The following is a 21,912-nucleotide window of genomic DNA, read 5'->3' as shown; positions in this document are numbered from 1 at the left end:
ATCATAAAAGCGGTTGTACTGTATATTTGCAACAACGATGTAATGTTTTGTTGTTGTTTTTTTTCCCCTTTATTTTGACAGTTAGAAATTCAGAACACGTTATCGTGCAACGTTATTGATACTCATAATACCCATCAACTGTTAACGTATTTCCATCTTACCTGACCTGACCATTTACTACTAACTGTCAACTTCTACAGGTTGGTCCTTACGTCGATCATGTAGCAACGTCCTGGTAAATAAACTGTCAAAAACAACAAAACAACGTAACAGTGGACCAAGAACATTTTTTTTTTTTTATTACACCGTTTATAAATTTTCACTTGTTTCTTTTCTGATAACAGTTACAGATTGTTGTTTTTTGTTTTTGTCTTTTAAGAAGTTTTATATGTAATGTTATTTTGTTAAAGACACTACAGGGGTGATATCACGTCTGACATTACAAATTTTGGTTATGGTACGAAATGACTTTTCACAATGGTACGAAATAAATATGGTATGAAATGACTTTTGCAATAAAAAATAAGAGTAAACATTCAGGTGTTCCATATAAAATTCTGATTGTATACATTGCCTTTAGCACACACACACACACACACACACACACACACACACGCACGCACGCACGCACGCGCGCGCGCGCGCGCGCGCGCACATTAATAATTTAGTCTGACCCAAGAGGCCATCATATTTTAAAATGCACAGATATGACTTAGGACAAAAATTAATTGCATTTTGGATAATATATTGATCAATAAAAATATTATAAACATGGGTACGTTTTGGTATTTCAGCAAATTTGATAATTAATTTCCTCTCCACAAACTTTAAGTTACACTGGGTAAGTTTTGATAAAAAGTCGGTACATTTTGGTAAGGTACATTTTGGTTTAAATGACAAAAACAAAAATGTTCATGATTCCTCTCATTCCTAGTGTAATATGGATATTTCGTTTCTATGATCTAGAAAAATCCAAGGTTACTTAATAATTACATTAATAATTTAGTCTGACCCAAGAGGCCACCATATTTTAAAATGCACAGATATGACTTAGGACAATAATGAATTACATTTTGGATAATATATTGATCAATAAAAATATTATAAACATGGGTGCGTTTTTACCAAAATAAAGGTGTGTCCTGGTTGGTACGTTTTCTATGGTCACGTTTTGATTGGATACGTTTCGGTATGGGTACGTTTTGACTCAGCCTTCACAAGTTCTTAAAACTATAAATAATGTTTAAACGATAGCAGAGAAAAATAAAGAAAACAAAACAAATTACCTTTTTCTAAAATGTTTCTCAAAAGTTATACTATTAGTATTACACCAAATACATAAGGAAACTGAATTGGAAATCTTACCTTTAATTAAATCAATTATATCCAGGATTCATACGGGGTGTTTCAACAGATTTCGTTCCAAAACATACAATTATGTTTTTATATAAACCATGGTCAAAGAAAGTGTAGTTTGAAAGTGCTGGAAGTTTATTTTTGTTTTTCATTTGTTATTTTTGCAATGATTTATGTCCAATTGAAGAAGTGACATTCGCAGAAAAATATCATTTATAGAAAATGTGATAATATTTTATGTAAATTATAATGTCTTTCAATGCATCCATTAAGACAGAAGTATTAAAACAAATAAGAGCTCTGCTGCTTTCTTCTCCTGTTGGTTTGACCCTTGGAGAACTGAAAAAAGACTATGAAACGTTTATTGGTACACCGCTCCCGTTCAGAAAACTGGGTTATAATACAGCAGAAGATTTTGTCAAAGACATACCAGAAACTATTAGTATCTCATGGAAAAATGGCATGCTCGTGTTGCAGACACCTTCTGACTCGACAACAAAGCACATTGAACGTTTAGTCGCTCGTCAAAATATCCCCAAACCTAAAAAATATGCTGTTTTACGAAATAGAACTGGTTCGTCAAATAGTCGAAACTGGAGATCAAAACATCAGCCATCAGTTCCTTTGTTTATTAGAAACCAAATAAACCAATTGTTTGCATCATACCCTGATGGTTTACCACTAACACACTTTGATATAGCATTTTCAAGGAGATTTGGGGTGGCATTAGATAGTTGCAGACTGGGGTTTACTTCTACTCAAGATCTACTTGGCAGTGTTACAGATATTGTCAAACTTGATCAATGTGGCAGGGAGTGGAGAGTGATTCCAGCATTTGTAGATCGCGAGAGATACAGACATAACAGCAACTACCAAGCTGCTCCCAGTTACAAACATTCAGAATCAAGAACACATTATTTTGGTAATGTTATGGTGTCATATTAATTAATTATTAATACAATAATTATCACTTGGAAGAAAATTAATGCCTGTTTTGTTTAATGACACCACTAGACGGGGAACATTATGTTCAGTCGCTTTGCATGTTTCGGAGATTGCTACACAATTTTAAAACATTAAACTTAGTTGCTAATCAATTTTCAATTGACTTAAAATATTGCAAATCAAGATTTTGAAAACAAAATGTTCTCTGCAATTGGATTTATTAATCATCAGCTTTTTGACATCAAACATTTAGTAATTTTAACATGTAGTCCTAGGAAACCTGCTACATTTTTCATTAGTAGCAAGGGGTCTTTTATATGCACCATCCCACAGACAGGATAGTACATGTATACTGTATGTATTGGCAGATTTGATAAAAAAAAAGTGGCAAATTCAAGTCCTATTTAGCCAGACAGCCAAAATGATGATTGTTAAAACAGCATACAGTTTTGAAATTACCTCTGCTTTTGAATTATTAATAAAATATCTATAGGTGGACGGTCTGTCTAGAATTTTTATCTATTTCTCATTCCAGCCAGTGCACCACAACTGGTATATCAAAGGTCGTGGTATATAATGTGCTATGCTGTTTGAGGAATGGTACATATAAAATATCACTTGATACTAATGGAGAAATAAAGCAGGTTTCCTGCTAAAGACTATATATATATCATAGTTACTGAATATTTGACATCCAGTATTTCATGATTAATATTTAAATCAGTGTTCTTAGTTGTGTCATTAAACAAAACAAATTTAAGCTGAATAATGAAATATATTCACCCAATTGAACCTTAATTAGCATTTGGCAATTTTGTGAATGACAACTTAATCCCTGCACCTTTTTATAACCGAGAAATAAAGTTGGTATGATTCAAGTTGAAACTTTTTTAAATGTCTACTTTCTGTTTTGTACTACATAGAGGAATTTAGTCTAGATGTAAATTACTGTAAACCAGGAAAAAAATTGTGTGCATATTCATTTTGCGTCATTCACATCCAACCTCAAGTTGCGAAATTTATACACACACATTATTTTCACACACGTTATTTTTTACAGATGCCATCAGTCATTCGCGAAATTTAAATTTGCGAACATGCACTAAGGTGTGTGTTCGCAGAAAAAACATGTCACAATATTAATCCAGTTTACAGTAGTAAAATTTTTTATTATATGTGAATTTTTTATGTTTACATTTTGCAGAAAAAGAAAGACGTGTTTCTGATGAAAGTTCAAAATCTGCTCATGATGTGTCATGTCCTCCATCGCCAAACAGTTCAATTGAGCCAGATGCCAATTTTGATGATGTGGCAATTGATTCAATTATACAGGATAATATAGCACAGGTATTGCATACATGTATAGGTTGTCGATAAATCTACACACAGTCCTCACCACACCCCATACGATTTACAGAGAATAATATATAACACCAGCACTTGAAATTCACAGAATAGGATGTAGCCCAGAGGTAAGGCATTCGGTATTGGATTGATGCCTATTGGTGGACCCATTGGGTTATTTCTCGTTCTAGCCACTTCACCACAACTGGCTAGAGGTTTCTCCTCTAATGTCATAATTACAAAATGTTTAACATCAATAGTCTATGATGTATATAAAAGGTTGTGGTATGTGCTATTCTTTGTAAGATGGTGCATATAAAAGATCCCTTGCTACGAATAAAAAAATGTAACAGGTTTCTCCTCTAATGTCATAATTACAAAATGTTTGACATCAATAGTCTATGATGAACAAATCAGTGTGCTCTAGTAGTGTTGTTAAACAAAAAAACTTTTAAGTTTAGAACTTTGCGACGGCAATCAGCAGTGCCACAGCAAAAAGTTGGTTCAAAATTGATCTTCAACAGCATTTTGACCATTAATGAGTATTTACATTCATATTATTTGTATTAAATTGCCATCGCAACATGATCTGAATTCGAGGGCTGAACAATGTATGTATTTTTGCCAAGCTTTAAACATTATACATGTATGTTAATATACATAAAACAAGGTGATGTCAAATTGGTATTGTTATATGTATCTTTTATCACTTTTCATGTCAAATGTTAAAAATACTTACATGTACATACATATATATATATATGTAAATCTACATCTATATTACATGGTTTTATTTTTTAGCTTTTGAAATCTCGACCTGAAGGGATCTGGGCAAATCAACTTTCTAATGAATACAAGGTTTGTATATATATATATATATATATATATATATATATGTGTGTGTGTTTACATGTGTGTATAAATATATTTATCCTATAACTTACCCATGATATTTATGTCAAAAACTCATGTGATAATTTTGTGTATTAAAGCCGCACACCCTAGTTCCATCCAGCGAAAATAAATTATAATTTGGTTAATCTACAAACCTGTAACATACTTAGATCACGTTTTTATCAAATGGAGTGAAAAAGCAGGTTTTATATCGATAAATACCATAGGAATCCCCATGTCCCAATTGCTTGAAATAATTTTGAAAGTTTGTATTCTGATGTCACCGGTAGATGTCGCTCGAAGCACAACAATGCCTACATCACGACAAATTTCACAGACTTGGGGTGCGTTCTTTTCACCTCTCCTGGACATGTTCCAACTGTTCTGTCCTGGTTGTATCCCCTCTCCAGATATCGTAGGACTTAGCAAAATTATTGGTTTTAAGGGTTTGTAACATTTTGTATTGAGATACTTACTTGTCTGAACTTTATTGTTACTGAAAATGTTCACGAACTGTGAAGAAAAATCTCACAAATGAACAACAACAAATCGGATGTTGATTGCGCGAACCGTGCACGAGAAAACAAAACCGAACCAAAATGATAACGGTCACGTGGTATACCAACGTCTGTGACATTGAAATGGAAATATCCCGTCTAAAAATAGATTAGACCTTGTCTGCTCAACGGTTTTTTCTCAAACGTATGTCCGTTTTTCAGAAATACGAAAAATGCATTTTGTGGTATTACAAACACCAGGATTACCAAAAACACTTCAGGTGAATGGAAATGTATATTCTAAATAATAAACGGTAAGTAAAGTGCAATTTTATTTGTGAAAAAAATGGATTTAATAGCGAAAAACAACGCCGTAATGGTTAACAACTAGCCGTAACTAGGGTGTGTCCCTTTAACCTGGTTAATAATGCTATACAGATTTGCAAGGCCTCTAGGTAATGTGGATGGGTCATTTGCTTACAAGCCAACAAGACCTGTGTACCTGAGCATAACGTTTTCAAAGATTTAGTTAAAATGTGTGACGTCAAACTAATCTGTGCTAATCATGATGACATCATATTACTGGTGGTGGCGACTTTAGAACTGTGATTTACTAAAAATTGAATTAAAATGTTATTTTAGAAGTGTTATAGGATTAATAGAATTCGCTACTCCTGTTTGTTTAATATTTAAAAAAAATATCAACCTTGTCTAGTTAATAGGTATTTGTCTCGGCAGAGCTTTGACAAATACCGATTAACATAGACTTGGTTGATATTTTCTATATTAAAAAATACTTGTGACGAATGCTCTATATATCCTTTCTTTTCAGTGCCTTCCAAAATTATTTACATTTATATCAAGGTTCATACAGCTCTTTGAAATACTGAAATTTTTCATGTCTTGGCAGTAATGAAATTTTGAGTTGGTCCATAGAAGGTTATGGAAAATTAACTCAAGTTGAGAATTTGTTTTCTTCAGTTAAAAGAAAAAAAGCAGAAAGAAGCAATTTGTATAAAAACTTTGAAATGTTATTAGATTATGTTGATGATACCAGAAAATTCTTTAAAAAACCCAATTCCTGGTGTTAGTTTAATAAAACTGTGTGAGCCCTGTTAATATCAGTGTTATACAAATGTTTTGCAAAGTCACTAGCCCTTACAGAAGGTTTGTCTAGTGCCCCATGTATTATAATTTATAGTAATACAACTCGATAATTTACACTAGCCAAGATGAAACATTCACAAGCCAGGAACAAGCAGGGCTACATGTAGCTCTTAGTGATCAGAAAATTTCGCCAAATCATCATTTTAAACTTCAAAAATTGCCAAAAAAACCCCTGTTATTTTCTAATAAAATAACATTTATTATACGACATTTATGTGCCAAATTAAAATAAAATTTGCTAATTGTTTTTAAAATTCGCAGTTGGTGAATTTGGTGAGTGCCAGAGCTAGCCCTGGCAAGTGTAGTGGATTTGTCGAATCCTGATAATATATTAATTATTATGTAATAGTTGGGATGAGTTCACAAATGGAATTATAAATATTACCGATATTCAGCCCAGCACTTGACTATTTGTAGCAAAATGTCGGCAAGGAGCTGCAGTTCAAAGAGCAGGGTTTCCTCAGCATCATCGAGTTTGTGTCTGCTCTGCCTCACATTGTCAAGATTGAACGTCCAGTGCCTAAAGGGGACTGGTGGTTGACCCATGTAGATCATAAGAAAACTGCTGGTAAGTGAAAAGGCAAGCAGAAATATCGTACGTAGTTTAAGGTGGACACCACTGACTTACCCATACAGTCTTTCTGCCAGAGAATAATTTGAAGGTATGTAATAAAAACAAAATGGACCATAATTGCCCCAACAAGGTAGTTACGGGTTTGAAATCTTTTGAAATTCAAGGCTATATTTATTGTATTTTTACAAATTTTAAACAGCAGTTCTCGTATTATAATCTTTCTAATAATTGAAAAAATGTATCCACTAATTTCCTCGATTTTAGGGTACATAATTTTACCTTCGTACCCTCTGGCAGAAACCCTGCCAGGATTTTATATTGGGCATGGGTTTGGATCCATATTGCCTATAAGTGTGTTATGGGGGAAAAGAAAAGAAGTGACAGGAGGGGGGCATGACAGGAAAAGCTTGTTAAAAATTGCTTGTTTGTGAAGCCATAGTTGCATTTTAATTCCCTAAAAGGAACTTATTTTTGCTATACGTTTTACAGGGCTCAAAACGGCATTTGGTCAGGTCACCAAATGCGACCAATATCCCATTTGGGAGACTTAAATATTAAAAAATAATGGCGTTAGTCACCCAAATAGTATTATTTGGGCGATCTTCTTTAAAGCTATGACATATGAGCCACTATTAATATTTGTATTGCATATATTTATTCCACATTAAAATCTTGCTCATGGTTCGCTTTCCATAATTTGCCAACGTCCATTAATATTTTTGGGGCCACCATATTTTTTGGCACGTTTTGAGGCCTGATTTTAAAACAGTGCTAACAATCGTTTGTACCCATCTAAAATAGCCAGTATGATTATAATCTGTATTATTTGACTGATAATGTATTTTCAGAGCCCATTAAAACCAAGGCAGCACCTGTTGAGAGTTCTGAATACTTTGGATCTCCACCGACTATTGAAACGGAACTGCGGGAGAGTATTCGACAAGTGCTGCAGGCTCATCCAGACGGGGTTCTCATGAAGGACTTCCCCGATGTATTTTTAGTATGTTCATTTGCTGTTTGTACTGCACACCACTCAAAATATACTGACTTCCAAAAGAAACTTTACATACATAAAATGTGAATAATTTGATCAATATTATTGCTAATTGAAAAGAACCAATTTAAAAACCACATTACAAACACTTTGCATGTATCATGAAGTGCACTGACATTCAGTTGTTTGACTTCATGATATAGAGGATACTCACCTCATGTCTTGTGATATCATAATTTATCATCACGAGTTGATAAAAGTATCAAATCTGAGGCTTGCCGAGGATTTTTATACCTTTATCAACGAGTGCGGATAAATTATGATATCACAAGACACGAGGGGTGTATTCTTTTTATCATCCATTATCATTATTTTTATTGGCGACAATTGTAAACAATGTCAATATTGTGGGTTGAATGTCACTATAGCCTATTTGACAGCAGTAGACTCGTTAACTAGCAGAACGACAGTGACGTGACGTCACTAATGATAGGTTTAGCGCTGAAACATATACAGTGACGTAACACAAAAAGTGATATCTCCTAGGAGAATATCGAGTAGATATCACAAATTATAGTGCCAGCGATATCTCCTACAAAAGACTTTAATGGATGATAAACTTTCATATCCTACCATACCGTTTTTTTTATTTTTATAATACAATTTCAAGCCTTGTAAAGTTTCTTTTGGACGTTAGTATAGTTGTTGTGGTTGTTAAATAGAGAATGCTACTTGAGTGGGTGTTAGATATAGTAATTATTTATTTTAAACTGAGTTGTTTTAAAACATATGTAATTATTTGAAGCAAATTGGATACATTTTAAAACAACAATGTATAAGAAAACACTTGAATGACCAGTGCTAGATCTGGGTAAGCAGAAAACGTTTGTCAAATTATCTGTTCAGCTTTTAAAAACGGCAAAAATGTAGTTATTTTCCAACAAAAACTCATTCCTTAGTTGAAAAATTTAAATAAAATTTGCTATTCGTTTTTAAAATTCACAATTGGCATATTTGGCAAGTACCAGAGCTAACCCTAATTTGTTTTCCATCTAAAACTTATTTGTGGTGCTTGCAAGGTTAATTTATTCACAACAGAGCAATCAGTTTCGATAATAATATTTCATTGAATACATGGAAGATTGCTGTGTGATACTAATAATTTATAGAAAACATGTTTTTAACCATAATCGTTAATAATACATGTGTTCAATGTTTTTTCCAGGTGATGACTGGCATTAGTCTTGAGGAAATGTCGACAAAGTTCAAAACACTGGAGCGTCTCCTCTTGTCCGTCACTGATGATGTCCTACAGGTCCAGTACAAGGGAGAAGGTTGGTATAACATTGGGAGCTGGTTGGTGTACATTATAACACAGAGAATGTTGGTGTACAGTATAATGCACGGAGCAGGTTGGCGTACATTATAACATGGGGAGCAGGTTGGTGTACATTATAACATGGGGAGCAGGTTGGTGTACATTATAACACAGAGAATGTTGGTGTACAGTATAATACAAGGAGCAGGTTGGCGTTCATTATAACATGGGGAGCAGGTTGGTGTACATTATAACATGGGGAGCAGGTTGGTGTACATTATAACACAGAGAATGTTGGTGTACAGTATAATACAGGGAGCAGGTTGGCGTACATTATAACATGGGGAGCAGGTTGGTGTACATTATAACATTGGGAGCAGGTTGGTGTACATTATAACAGAAAGAATGTTGGTGTACAGTATAATACAGGGAGCAGGTTGGTGTACATTATAACATGGGGAGCAGGTTGGTGTACATTATAACACAGAGAATGTTGGTGTACAGTATAATACAGGGAGCAGGTTGGCGTACATTATAACATGGGGAGCAGGTTGGTGTACATTATAACATTGGGAGCAGGTTGGTGTACATTATAACAGAAAGAATGTTGGTGTACAGTATAATACAGGGAGCAGGTTGGTGTACATTATAACATGGGGAGCAGGTTGGTGTACAGTATAACGGAGATTGTTGGTGTACATTATAACATAGGGAGAAGATTGGTGTACATTATAACAGAGAATGTTGGTGTACAGTATAATACAGGGAGCAGGTTGGTGTACATTATAACATTGGGAGCAGGTTGGTGTACAGTATAATGGAGAAGGTTGGTGTACATTATAACATAGGGAGAAGATTGGTGTACAGTATAACAGAGAGAATGTTGGTGTACAGTATAACACGGAGCAGGTTGGTGCACATTATAACAGGAAGAAGGTTGGTGCACATTATAAGACGGAGCAGGTTGTTGCACATTATAATAGGGAGAAAGTTGATGCACATTATAACACAGGGAGCAGGTTGATGCACAGTATAACAGGGAGCAAGTTGGTGCACTTTGTAACATGGAGAAGGTTGGTGTACATTATAACAGGGAGCAGGTTGGTGCACTTTGTAACTAACACGGAGAAGGTTGGTGTACATTATAACAGGGAGCAGGTTGGTGCACTTTGTAACACAGGGAGAAGGTTGGTGTACATTATAACAGGGAGCAGGTTCGTGCACTTTGTAACACGGGGAGAAGGTTGATATACATTATAACAGAATGGTCAGAATGCTTGCCTGAGTTGTCATATCTTTTTTTTTTATGATCTGTGGCACTGAAAATAAGTGTTAAAATCTAAAATTAATGGATGGCTATTTACACAAGCACTTAAAATAGGTGGGGTGATCTGGAGTCATTTAGCAATACAGAAGGTATTGGCAACAGATCTGATAGGAAAATATTAAATTTGAATAAATAAATTGGTGAGGAAATGGGCATTTATAACCAACTGCGCCCCCCCCCCCCCCCCCCCCACCACACACACATTCGCATTTGAAGATTGATGCCTCTTGATAAACCGTTTATAACATTATTTCCATTCCATGCTGGTACATGTATATCAAAGGCCATGATATATCATACTGTCTTTAAACATTTTTTATTTAAAGAGCTACATGTACTGACATAGTTGTTATCATGAAACAGTTTATGAACATATAAATTATCAACTATATTTTTATAACATGCCTAATTGTTTTATTAACAGGTATGTTGATTGAAACATTACATCGCTTCAAGAAATGTGCACTGAACTGCATAAATTTGCATACGTGAAATAGATGCATAGGAGAATGTAAAGTGCAATGTAAAGAAATCTTCTTTGATTAAAACTTAAGTTCATTGTATTGTAAATGTGAATAAATATTTACTCTCTGATTACCTTAGAATATAGTAAACACATCATCATGCTGTTTCTTGTATTTTTGTGTAATAAGCCAAATTTGTTATTTTACATATTTCATTGTTTTGCAGGCCGCTTAATGTTGTATGCAATTGAAACAAAAGATTCTCGAAAGTTTGATCGCTTGCTTGAAAAATATCGTCCTCATCTTTCACCAGAGGTGAGAAGGAACATAGCTGCTAGTGCCATGATGACATCCAATTGATTGTATTTCACATTACCTGAGGGTGGGTGCGGCATTGTCCAGTGGTTAAGCAGTCGCTCGATACCTGTTGGTGGGCCCATTGGGCTATTTCTCGTTCCAGCCAGTGCACCACGGCTGGTATATCAAAGTCAGTAGTATGTGTTATCCTGTTTAAGGGATGTTGCATATAAAAGATCCCTTGCTACTAATGGAAAAATGTAGCAGGTTTCCTCTTTGTCAGAATTACCCAGTGTTTGACATCAAATAGCTAATGATTAATAAATCAGTGTCCTCTAGTAATGATGTTAAACAAAACAAACTGTAACTTTCACATACATTTTGATAAGACACGAAAGAAAATGACCCTTCTTTAATCATATTATTGACCTTAAAGTAAAGCATATTAATATAAATAGTCGGTGTTAGATTTGGCTAGTGCCTTATATATTATAGTGATAGAGTTGATTATTTCCATTAGCCCAGACCAGATACTCACTAGCCAGGACCGAGAACTTGTGGATTTGTGGAACCCTGAAATATTTTAGAGACACATGAATATTCACGGTAGACACTTTTTATTTAAATTGTCATGCTCTGCTTTATGTGGTAATTTCAGGAGATCTTTCCCGGGACAGTTAGTATTTCAGAAGATGGATATTTACGGTAGACACTGTACATTTAAATTGTCATGCTCTGCTTTATGTGGTAATTTCAAGAGATCTTTCCCGGGACAGTTAGTATTTCAGAAGATGGATATTTACGGTAGACACTGTACATTTAAATTGTCATGCTCTGCTTTATGTGGTAATTTCAAGAGATCTTTCCCGGGACAGTTAGTATTTCAGAAGATGGATATTTACGGTAGACACTGTACATTTAAATTGTCATGCACAGCTTTATGTGGTAATTTCAAGAGATCTTTCCCGGGACAGTTAGTATTTCAGAAGATGGATATTTACGGTAGACACTGTACATTTAAATTGTCATGCTCTGCTTTATGTGGTAATTTCAAGAGATCTTTCCCGGGACAGTTAGTATTTCAGAAGATGGATATTTACGGTAGACACTGTACATTTAAATTGTCATGCACAGCTTTATGTGGTAATTTCAGGAGATCTTTCCCGGGACAGTTAGTATTTCAGAAGATGGATATTTATGGTAGACACTGTACATTTAAATTGTCATGCACAGCTTTATGTGGTAATTTCAGGAGATCTTTCCCGGGACAGTTAGTATTCCAGAAGATGAATATTTACGGTAGACACTGTACATTTAAATTGTCATGCTCTGCTTTATGTGGTAATTTCAAGAGATCTTTCCCGGGACAGTTAGTATTTCAGAAGATGGATATTTACGGTAGACACTGTACATTTAAATTGTCATGCTCTGCTTTATGTGGTAATTTCAAGAGATCTTTCCCGGGACAGTTAGTATTTCAGAAGATGGATATTTACGGTAGACACTGTACATTTAAATTGTCATGCTCTGCTTTATGTGGTAATTTCAAGAGATCTTTCCCGGGACAGTTAGTATTTCAGAAGATGGATATTTACGGTAGACACTGTACATTTAAATTGTCATGCACAGCTTTATGTGGTAATTTCAAGAGATCTTTCCCGGGACAGTTAGTATTTCAGAAGATGGATATTTACGGTAGACACTGTACATTTAAATTGTCATGCTCTGCTTTATGTGGTAATTTCAAGAGATCTTTCCCGGGACAGTTAGTATTTCAGAAGATGGATATTTACGGTAGACACTGTACATTTAAATTGTCATGCACAGCTTTATGTGGTAATTTCAGGAGATCTTTCCCGGGACAGTTAGTATTTCAGAAGATGGATATTTACGGTAGACACTGTACATTTAAATTGTCATGCACAGCTTTATGTGGTAATTTCAGGAGATCTTTCCCGGGACAGTTAGTATTCCAGAAGATGAATATTTACGGTAGACACTGTACATTTAAATTGTCATGCTCAGCTTTATGTGGTATTTTCAGGAGATCTTTTCCGGGACAGTTAGTATTTCAGAAGATGGATATTTACGGTAGACACTGTACATTTAAATTGTCATGCACAGCTTTATGTGGTAATTTCAGGAGATCTTTCCCGGGACAGTTAGTATTTCAGAAGATGGATATTTACGGTAGACACTGTACATTTAAATTGTCATGCACAGCTTTATGTGGTAATTTCAGGAGATCTTTCCTGGGATAGTTAGTATTCCAGAAGATGAATATTTACGGTAGACACTGTATATTTAAATTGTCATGCTCAGCTTTATGTGGTATTTTCAGGAGATCTTTCCCGGGACAGTTAGTATTCTAGAAGATGGATATTTATGGTAGACACTGTATATTTAAATTGTCATGCACAGCTTTATGTGGTAATTTCAGGAGATCTTTCCCAGGACAGCTGGTATCCCAGAAGACTCTGTGGGTCCCGGGGCGGCATATGTATCAGTCGATCTTCCGTCACTCACCGACTACACAGAGATATACGTGTCGAACATCTGTTCACCGTCGATGTTCTGGATTCAGTTGCGAGGAGCGCAAACCACGCTAGCTCTCGAGAGTCTGATGGATTCACTAGAGTAAGATTAATCAGTAAAACCCGTTGTGCAAACCACCATTTATAATACTGTCTATAAGGAGATGGGACATGGCTCAGTGGTAAAGCGTTCACTTGATGCACTGACGCTGTGATCGATCCACATCGGTGGGGCGATTGGGTTATTTCTCACTTCATCCAGTGCACCACGACTGATATATCAATGGCCGTGGCATGTGGTGTCCTGTTTTTGAAAAATATAGCGGGTTTCCTTCCTAAGACTATATGTCGAAATTACCAAATGTTTGATATCCAATAGCCGATGATTAATAAATCAATGTGCTTTAGTGGTGTCGTTAAAACAAAAAGCTAAATTATATTACTGTCTATAGAGACCTGACTGTAAAGGCCATCTCGGGGCTGACACTGGAACAAAGTTTGGTTGAGCCAGTTTTCAAATATGTAGAGTATATCTTTGAAAAGTATTATAATGAGGTTCATTTTAGGAACATTATATTAGCCAAAGACTAAATGTTGCAGCCAGTTTTGATAGAAATTCGCAATTGACTAATTTGGCAATAAACAGGGTGAGCACTGCCATCTTATATAATTATTATATCTCTATAATGGCCACCCCATGAAATAACTGTTTTTACTGCTGACCTTGGTAGTGTCGTGGTTAAGCCATCAGAAATAAGGCTGGTAGGTACTGCATTTGCAGCTCGGTACCTGCTCCCACCCAGAGCGAGTTTTAACGAATCAGTGGGTTGGTATTAAGACCACTGCACAGACTTCTCTCTCGGTAACAACTGACCAATAATCTACTGCCCAGAACAGATAGTACAGATAGCTGTATTATGTGTCCAGGACAGCTTGCTTGAACCTTAATTGGATATAAGCACAAAAATAAGTTGAAATGAAATAACTTGTTTAGAGTCCATATTATATGATAATGTATGTTTAAAGACCACCTTGTGAGTCTGTGGAGAAACAATGGTCTCAGTGTTTATGTCTGTCCTTATCTCTGTCTGTCTGTCTCTCTGTCTCTTTCTCATGTTAATAATATAAAACAATTCACAGTGACAATATAGTTTTATATGCTCATCAGTTTAAGCTTCAGTGGCAGCTGTTAAAATAATGATAATATTTGACAAGCATTCTGTAAAACATATGATGTACAATGGTAGAGAAATAATTTTAACATCTAATGTTTTTAACGTTTTCACAGGCGTTACAAGTTTGCCGATGGAGAGAAGTACCGAATGCCGGAGTCGTTAATTGCAATAGGTCAGGCATGTGCAGTACTCTTCCCGGAAGATAACAACTGGCACCGGGGGATTATTACTGGCATCCGGGACATCGATTTAGTCGAGGTAAGAATTGCATGTTGTATTTATTGTCCTGACAAGAAAGCTTTTCTTCCTGTTTTGTCACACGATGGGATAATGTTTCTTTTTGTCTTTTGAAGTAGCTTAACTGAGGTGCAATGGGTCACAAGATTGATTTCCCTCAATGAAATCCAACCAGTGCACCACAACTGGTCAAAGGCCATGATATGTGCTTTCCTGTCTGTGGGAAAGTACATGTAAAAGATCTCTTGTTGCATTAGGAAAAATGTAGCGGGTTTCCTCTGATGACTATGTGTCAGAATTACCAAATGTTTGACATCCAATAGCCGATGATTAATTAATCAATGTGATTTAGTGGTGTTGTTAAACAAATCAAATTTTAACTTCTAATGAAATCATCCCCCCCAATCCCAATCAGTGCCCCACAACTGATACATGCATATACAAGATCCCTTGCTGCGTATTTGGTAGGAGTAGCTTATGTGGCAGAAGCTGGTTTCATCTCTTGCACTCTCTCGAAATAGCCATGCGTTAGACACAATGTAGCTGTAGTTGAAAATATGCTGAGGTGTCGTTAAATAAACATTGCTATCCTATCTTATTATATAAATGAGAATAACTCATATTATCATCCATTAAAGGGTTTTGTAGGAGATATCTCTGGTACTATAATTTGCGATATCTCCTGTGATATTCTCCTAGGAGATATCGTATAACCGGAAATTTTTATTTTCGTGGGTTTCGAGGGTAAGTAGTCCGCATCGAAAATATAAATCCTTGAAAATATTTGAAAAAATCAACAAATTCTAACTAAAATATTTATTGTGAAAACCATAACACACTGACAATTTACCGGAACATTTTATTTCCTGTCATGCGCAGTCCACCGGATATGACAAGAGAATAGTATAGTCAAAACAAGTTAGAATTTTTAAAAAGTTATTGCGTGAATCTCACTGTTTGTAGAATATAATTGAATAGTAGAATAGCATACTGGGTATCACAGTGGCCAATTAGGCTATTGTTTAACTTTACACGTCGGTAGTATCGAACAACTGGCATCCTAGGTGAAACTTTAATCAACAATAGCAAGTATTCTCGCAACTAGACTTGCTAAAACTCGAAAATATAATCACTTTCAATTTAGATTTGGCAAACAACGAAAATAAGAAACCTTGAAATGTTTTTATACCCCAAACCACGAAAAATTAAGACCACGAAAATTTCCGGTTATACGGTATTGCTTCTTTTGTTATGTCACTGTGTATGTTTCAGCGCCAAACCTATCATTAGTGATGTCACGCCACTGTCGTTCTGCTAGTTAACGAGTCTACAAATTTAGTGATATTCAACCCACATTATTGGCATTGTTTACAATTGTCGCAAACGAAAATAATGATAATGGATGATAAAAAGAATACACACACACACACACACACACACACCCTCTCATGTCTTGTGATATCATAATTTGTCAACTCTTGTTTATAAAGCTATAAAAATCCTCAGCAAGCCTCGGATTTCATACTTTTATCAACTCATGCTGATAAATTATGATATCACAAGACACTCTGGAAGTATCCTCTATATATTTTTTCACCATACTCTTTCTTTTTAATTTATGCTTTCATTTCTTTCTTCAGTTTATTACCCCAACAGGCATTGATAATGGGGAAAATAAAAATCAATTTTTCACTGAGAAAGCACACACAATGACGGCATGTAGTTTAAAGAGTTTGCTTTTACGTCTGTCTGTTTTTGGTGTTAAATTTAGAACAAAATGTCATTTTAATGCAATTCGTTATAGATTTTGTATCAGAATAAAGGGAACTTTTGTTTTTGAAAATTATCTATGAACGTCATTAAACTACAAAGTTATAGCACTACTCAGAACAGTGTGTAAAGTGGTTTATATCGTTTCTATACATGTACGTGCATGTGTGTCGAAAATAAAGGCTTTTAAAGATAAAATAGCTCAGATAATAAATAGAATAACAAACTCGGCACCAGTTACTATCAAATTTATGTCCCTCGTGAAATAATTTTCATTTGTTACCCGTTGAAGCTCGTGACAACTGAAAATTATTTCACTTTGGACATAAATTTAATAACTGGTAACTTGTTTATTATCCTCTATATAATATATGTATGTTATAATATATACAAACATTTCTGAAATATACAGGGTCAAATTTTACCCAACCATAAACATTTTCTCTAACCTGAATATCTATTTTTTTTTGTACCTTCATCACTATTTTTCATTTAAATGGAATTTTACTATAATGTTCCGGTTTTTGTTTTAAATAAAGTTTTAGAATGTTTTCAATTGCCTTCAATTTAGTGGCTTCATTTTGTATTTCAGGTATTTTATGTTGATTATGGAAACACTTGTTCTGTGCATAAAAACACATTGCGACTCCTGAGGTAAGTCATTACAGTGAAAATAAACATTGTGTTATTGGGATATTTGATTACATAAATAATATATGCATGCATATAAATCATTTTGGTAAAACAGTTGTTGATGATATTAAATATTGTTAAATATATTGCTATGCTAAAAGAGTCTTTTTTGTTTGTTGCCATTGTAGGGTGTATACTGCCAAATCAAGTGAATCAGAAAGAATTGGGGGTCAAGCTGCTCATTTCTGAGATAATGAGTAGTATCTATGACTACCCTAGTTCCGCACAAAATTTAGTACTTTTTTGTACAGGTACCCCATACATGTTTCAAGCACAAGGCTACTTGACACAGTGGTACTAGATGAAATAAAATAGCATACATTTTTTGCCCAGATGAAACTATTTTTATTTTACAACCAACACGCTCACATTTATTACCATTCACAGAACTTGTGGTGTTCACTTCTCTATCAATAGTTGGGTGCATCTCGAACTTTGACCCAGCCGGATGTTATTTGGTTTAGTACTACCTGTAACACGTTTGTGACAACTGAAGTCTTTTTTAACAAATAAACTTACACAAAATATATTTAATGTTTAATCGTAGTCATTAAAAAGAAGTTAGTTGGAAACATCTTACAATGGCAGCTAACTTAGGACAGTGCCTTCAGTTTTAATTTGGATTATGAATTTTAATTTCATATACAGTAAAAAAAACTAATGCTAATCTTATTTGTTCATATGAGTTATATATTTGCATGTTGTTTTTATTATACATCATACAAAATACAGTCAAACATTATCAGTAGTAGTAAAATTCTGGGTTCCATGTAGCTGAGAAAGAAAAAGTGATTAAGCAACATACTGTTAGGCCAAGATATATTTGTTATAAAGTTAACATCGCTCTTTTTTTTCTTCTCTTTTTTTGTCTTCAGATCTAGATATTTTCGGCTGCCAGTGCAAGCGATTCAGTCACGTCTTGCTAATATCAGTCCACTTGGTGGTGTAAGTAAAACTTTATTATTTGTTTTGGACTGACATGGATGGATAGATAAATGACAGATAGTTTATTTCCGAACAACAGCTTTCTCTGATTATATAGTATGCTTCATTCCGGGTGGGTGCTCAGTAGTAAAGCGCTCACCTGATGCGTAATCAGTCTAGGATTGATCCCTGTCGGTGGACCTATTGGTTTATTTCTTGTTCCAGCCAGTGCACCACGACTGGTATATCAAAGGCTGTGGTATGTGCTATCCTGCATATAAATGAAACAAACTTTAACATTCAAGGTGGAACTGTTTTGTTTTCCTGTCCCAGTCAGTGGATCATCACTGGTATGTCAAAGGCCATGGTATGTCTTGTCCTGTATCATGCTAATAAATGAATTCTTGCTGCTCCTCAGTAGAAGTACTGATGTGTGATGGTTGTGGGTTTCCTCTCTGATCTAGAATAAGTTTCGAAACAGCCATGTAGTATACACCAAATAGGCTTAGTTTAACTTGTGCTGAGGTATTGTTAAAAGAAACATCCCTTTACCTTCCTTTCATACTCCACTGTATTGAATGTAAAACTGAATAATTCATGTTTGTTTTACTTTCAGACATGGACATCACAAGCCAAACAAAGGATGCTTGACCTCTGCCGATGTAAACCACTGATAGCTCTGGTCACTGGAATCAAGGTATCCTGACATTACAGCAGAATCTCGGTTTTATGGCCATGTATTATACAGTTGTCCTTAGCCCCATTCCACAGAATGACTGTTCTACCAAAATTACATACTATTCAGGCCTCTTATGTTAAGACTTCTCCACTTGCTCGGGACAAGTGGAATTTAGTGTAGGACTAGTAAATTTTTCTAACAACTTGTCTCAAATTGAAAAGTACAGGGCCCGTGCTTCCAGACTCAATCTTTAATGACTTTGCACACATGCAAGTTATATAGTGTTGTCATGGCATTACTGTCTCAGACTCAAGAGCAAGGAAGGAAATGTTCTATTTAACGACGCACTCAATACATTTTATTTACGGTTATATGGTGTTGCATTTGCATGTATCAGTTACTTCATAAATTAATAATGCTTGGTTTTCACTCGCCTTAGCATTTTGATGAGTGCAATTTTTTACTCGCCTAAGCATTTTGAGATGTGCGATTTTTTACTCGCCTTTGTTTTTCGAAGCCGAGGACTGGGTATGTTGGTCATAATATAGAGATTAACTGTGTTGTTTTTATTTTCCAGATGTTTGATTTTCTCTCTGTGTTTCAGGACCGTGTTCTGTCGATCTGTCTGACCGATACGACATCCGACATGGACGTTCACATCAACGACCTTCTGGTCCACGAGAAATACGCCATTTTCTCCCCCGACCATCTCCAGAAGGCAGACTCTAACACGGTAAGTTTAGTATTCTATAAGTTTTCTACATGTGGATCACAGCCATCCAGTGCCCAAACTTTCTGCCAGAAAATAATTTGAGGGTACGTAATAAAAACAAAACTGACCATAAAGTTTATTTTGTTTTAACGACACACCTATAGCACATTGATTTATTAATCATCGGCTGTTGGATGTCAAACATCTGGTTATTTTGACATGTAGTCTTAGAGAGGAAACCCGCTACATTAGTAGCAAGTGATCTTTTATATGCACCATTCCACAGATAGGATAGCACATACCACAATCTTTGATATACCAGTCGTGGTGCACTGGCTGGAACGAGAAATATCCCCACTGACAGGGATCGATCCTAAACTGACCGCACATCAATCAAGGGCTTTACTACTGGGCTATGTCCCGCCACAAACAGATCATAAGTTCCCCTTCTAGGTGGTTATGGGTTTGAAATCATTTGAAACTGGACACAGCATTTCATGTACCTTGATAACTTTTACACAGCAGTTGTCTTACTGTAATCGTTCTAAAAATTATAAAAATATGTCCAGTAATTTACAAGATTTTAGGGTAGGTAATTTTACCCTTCATATCCTCTGGCAGAAACCCTGGTGCCCTAACTAGTGCATTACTTTTACTAGAGTCAGTTATGGTTTTATTGAAGAATAATTTGTTTTATTAATATTTATTGCACTAAAGACCACTATACTGAATTTCTCATGAACCACCACCCATCATGGTCTGTCTCGGATAAACAACCCAGATAGCTAATATGTGTGCCCAGGACAGCTTTAACCTGACTTTGATGTAGATCCAAATATATCGTGCAGTTTCATGTTAAGATTTTGTTGATGATATTTTGAGTCGTTTTTTAATGTGTTAGGGAGCATTACTGAAGAGAGATGTTCACATGGGGCCAAATAAAAAAATATGTATGGTTCCAGTTGCCCGACCAACCATAATTGTTTTCACCAACCATTTTCACCAATCCTAAACCTTTTTCCACCTGATCTTCAAAACGGTGAGAGGACGCATCATTTTTTTAAATTGTCACTTTACTGCTCTTTGCCAAGACAAGTTTGACAGATTTTAGGAATAAATAATAATAATAATAAAAAGTTATAGCTTACCTACCTACATATCCAAATTTGATTTCATATGTAACCAGACCCAAACATACTTTTTTATTTGGCCTAGTGTTACTTCAGTTTACATAATCCATGACTTTAGTAAGCCAACTACTGTATGACCCAGAGCTGGTTTATCCTAGTAGCACATGCTACAGGCCCTGCTCTTTAGGGGGCCCCGCGGTGATGTGTATATTTATTTTCATCATGTCATTTTCCCCCTCTCCCCAAAGTGATTGCAAAATATATATCCTGGGAAAGGGACTGTTATTTGTGCTACAGGCCCTACAGAGTCTTAAACCGGCTCTGGTATGACCGCTGCCCTTAAAGTCATAATTTTAATTACTGGTGAGTTGGAGAGGGGGCAGTATCTAAGTCAGTCAGTAGACTGTGTTTTCCTGAAGTTCTTTTTTTAAATTTTTTTGAGAGGGGGCAGTATCTAAGTCAGTCAGTAGACTGTGTTTTCCTGAAGTTCTTTTTTTTTCTTTCTTTTTTTAAAATATATTTATTGTCCCAGATATTTATATATTGATAATGTCAGGGTTGGGGCCCTGAAATCATTATTTTACAATAGATACATAAATATAAAGTGCATTCAATAAAATTACTAGTTAATTGAAACAGTCAAACTTGGAGCACAAAATTAATGACAGACTAAATATATAATAAAAAAGAAATTAAACAGATAGACAGAGAGAAAAGAAGAAAAGAAAAATCCATATTTCCAAATATAGAAAACAAACGTTATTGGCTTTTAGGTTACAAAAAACCCACCACCAACAGTATGTGTCTTATATTGGAGTTATTTTTAACTATTAAGGCTAAGTTTAATTTTCTAGACATCTTTGCCAAGATGCCCAGTTTTC

At 35.2% G+C, this 21,912-nt stretch overlaps 1 protein-coding gene across 1 annotated transcript in view; it reads left to right on the top strand.

Moving 5' to 3' along the window:
* The first annotated feature begins 1,478 nt into the window (after positions 1-1,478).
* The window catches only part of LOC121382796 (tudor domain-containing protein 5-like), an 82,879-nt gene continuing 62,445 nt past the window's right edge, over positions 1,479-21,912 (top strand). The window contains exons 1-13 of the mRNA XM_041512409.1: positions 1,479-2,278; positions 3,506-3,648; positions 4,447-4,503; positions 6,621-6,771; positions 7,626-7,777; positions 8,997-9,105; positions 11,107-11,195; positions 13,618-13,814; positions 15,000-15,144; positions 17,486-17,547; positions 18,462-18,531; positions 19,127-19,207; positions 19,794-19,922. Coding sequence (XP_041368343.1) covers positions 1,606-2,278; positions 3,506-3,648; positions 4,447-4,503; positions 6,621-6,771; positions 7,626-7,777; positions 8,997-9,105; positions 11,107-11,195; positions 13,618-13,814; positions 15,000-15,144; positions 17,486-17,547; positions 18,462-18,531; positions 19,127-19,207; positions 19,794-19,922 — 2,058 coding nt within the window. The 5' untranslated portion in view covers positions 1,479-1,605. The remainder of the gene's footprint in view (positions 2,279-3,505; positions 3,649-4,446; positions 4,504-6,620; positions 6,772-7,625; positions 7,778-8,996; positions 9,106-11,106; positions 11,196-13,617; positions 13,815-14,999; positions 15,145-17,485; positions 17,548-18,461; positions 18,532-19,126; positions 19,208-19,793; positions 19,923-21,912) is intronic.

Source organism: Gigantopelta aegis, chromosome 10, assembly GCF_016097555.1.
Source record: "Gigantopelta aegis isolate Gae_Host chromosome 10, Gae_host_genome, whole genome shotgun sequence".
NCBI classification, from domain to species: domain Eukaryota; kingdom Metazoa; phylum Mollusca; class Gastropoda; order Neomphalida; family Peltospiridae; genus Gigantopelta; species Gigantopelta aegis.
Note: the sequence above shows the minus strand (reverse complement) of the source record. Positions and strands in the feature narration are given on the sequence as shown.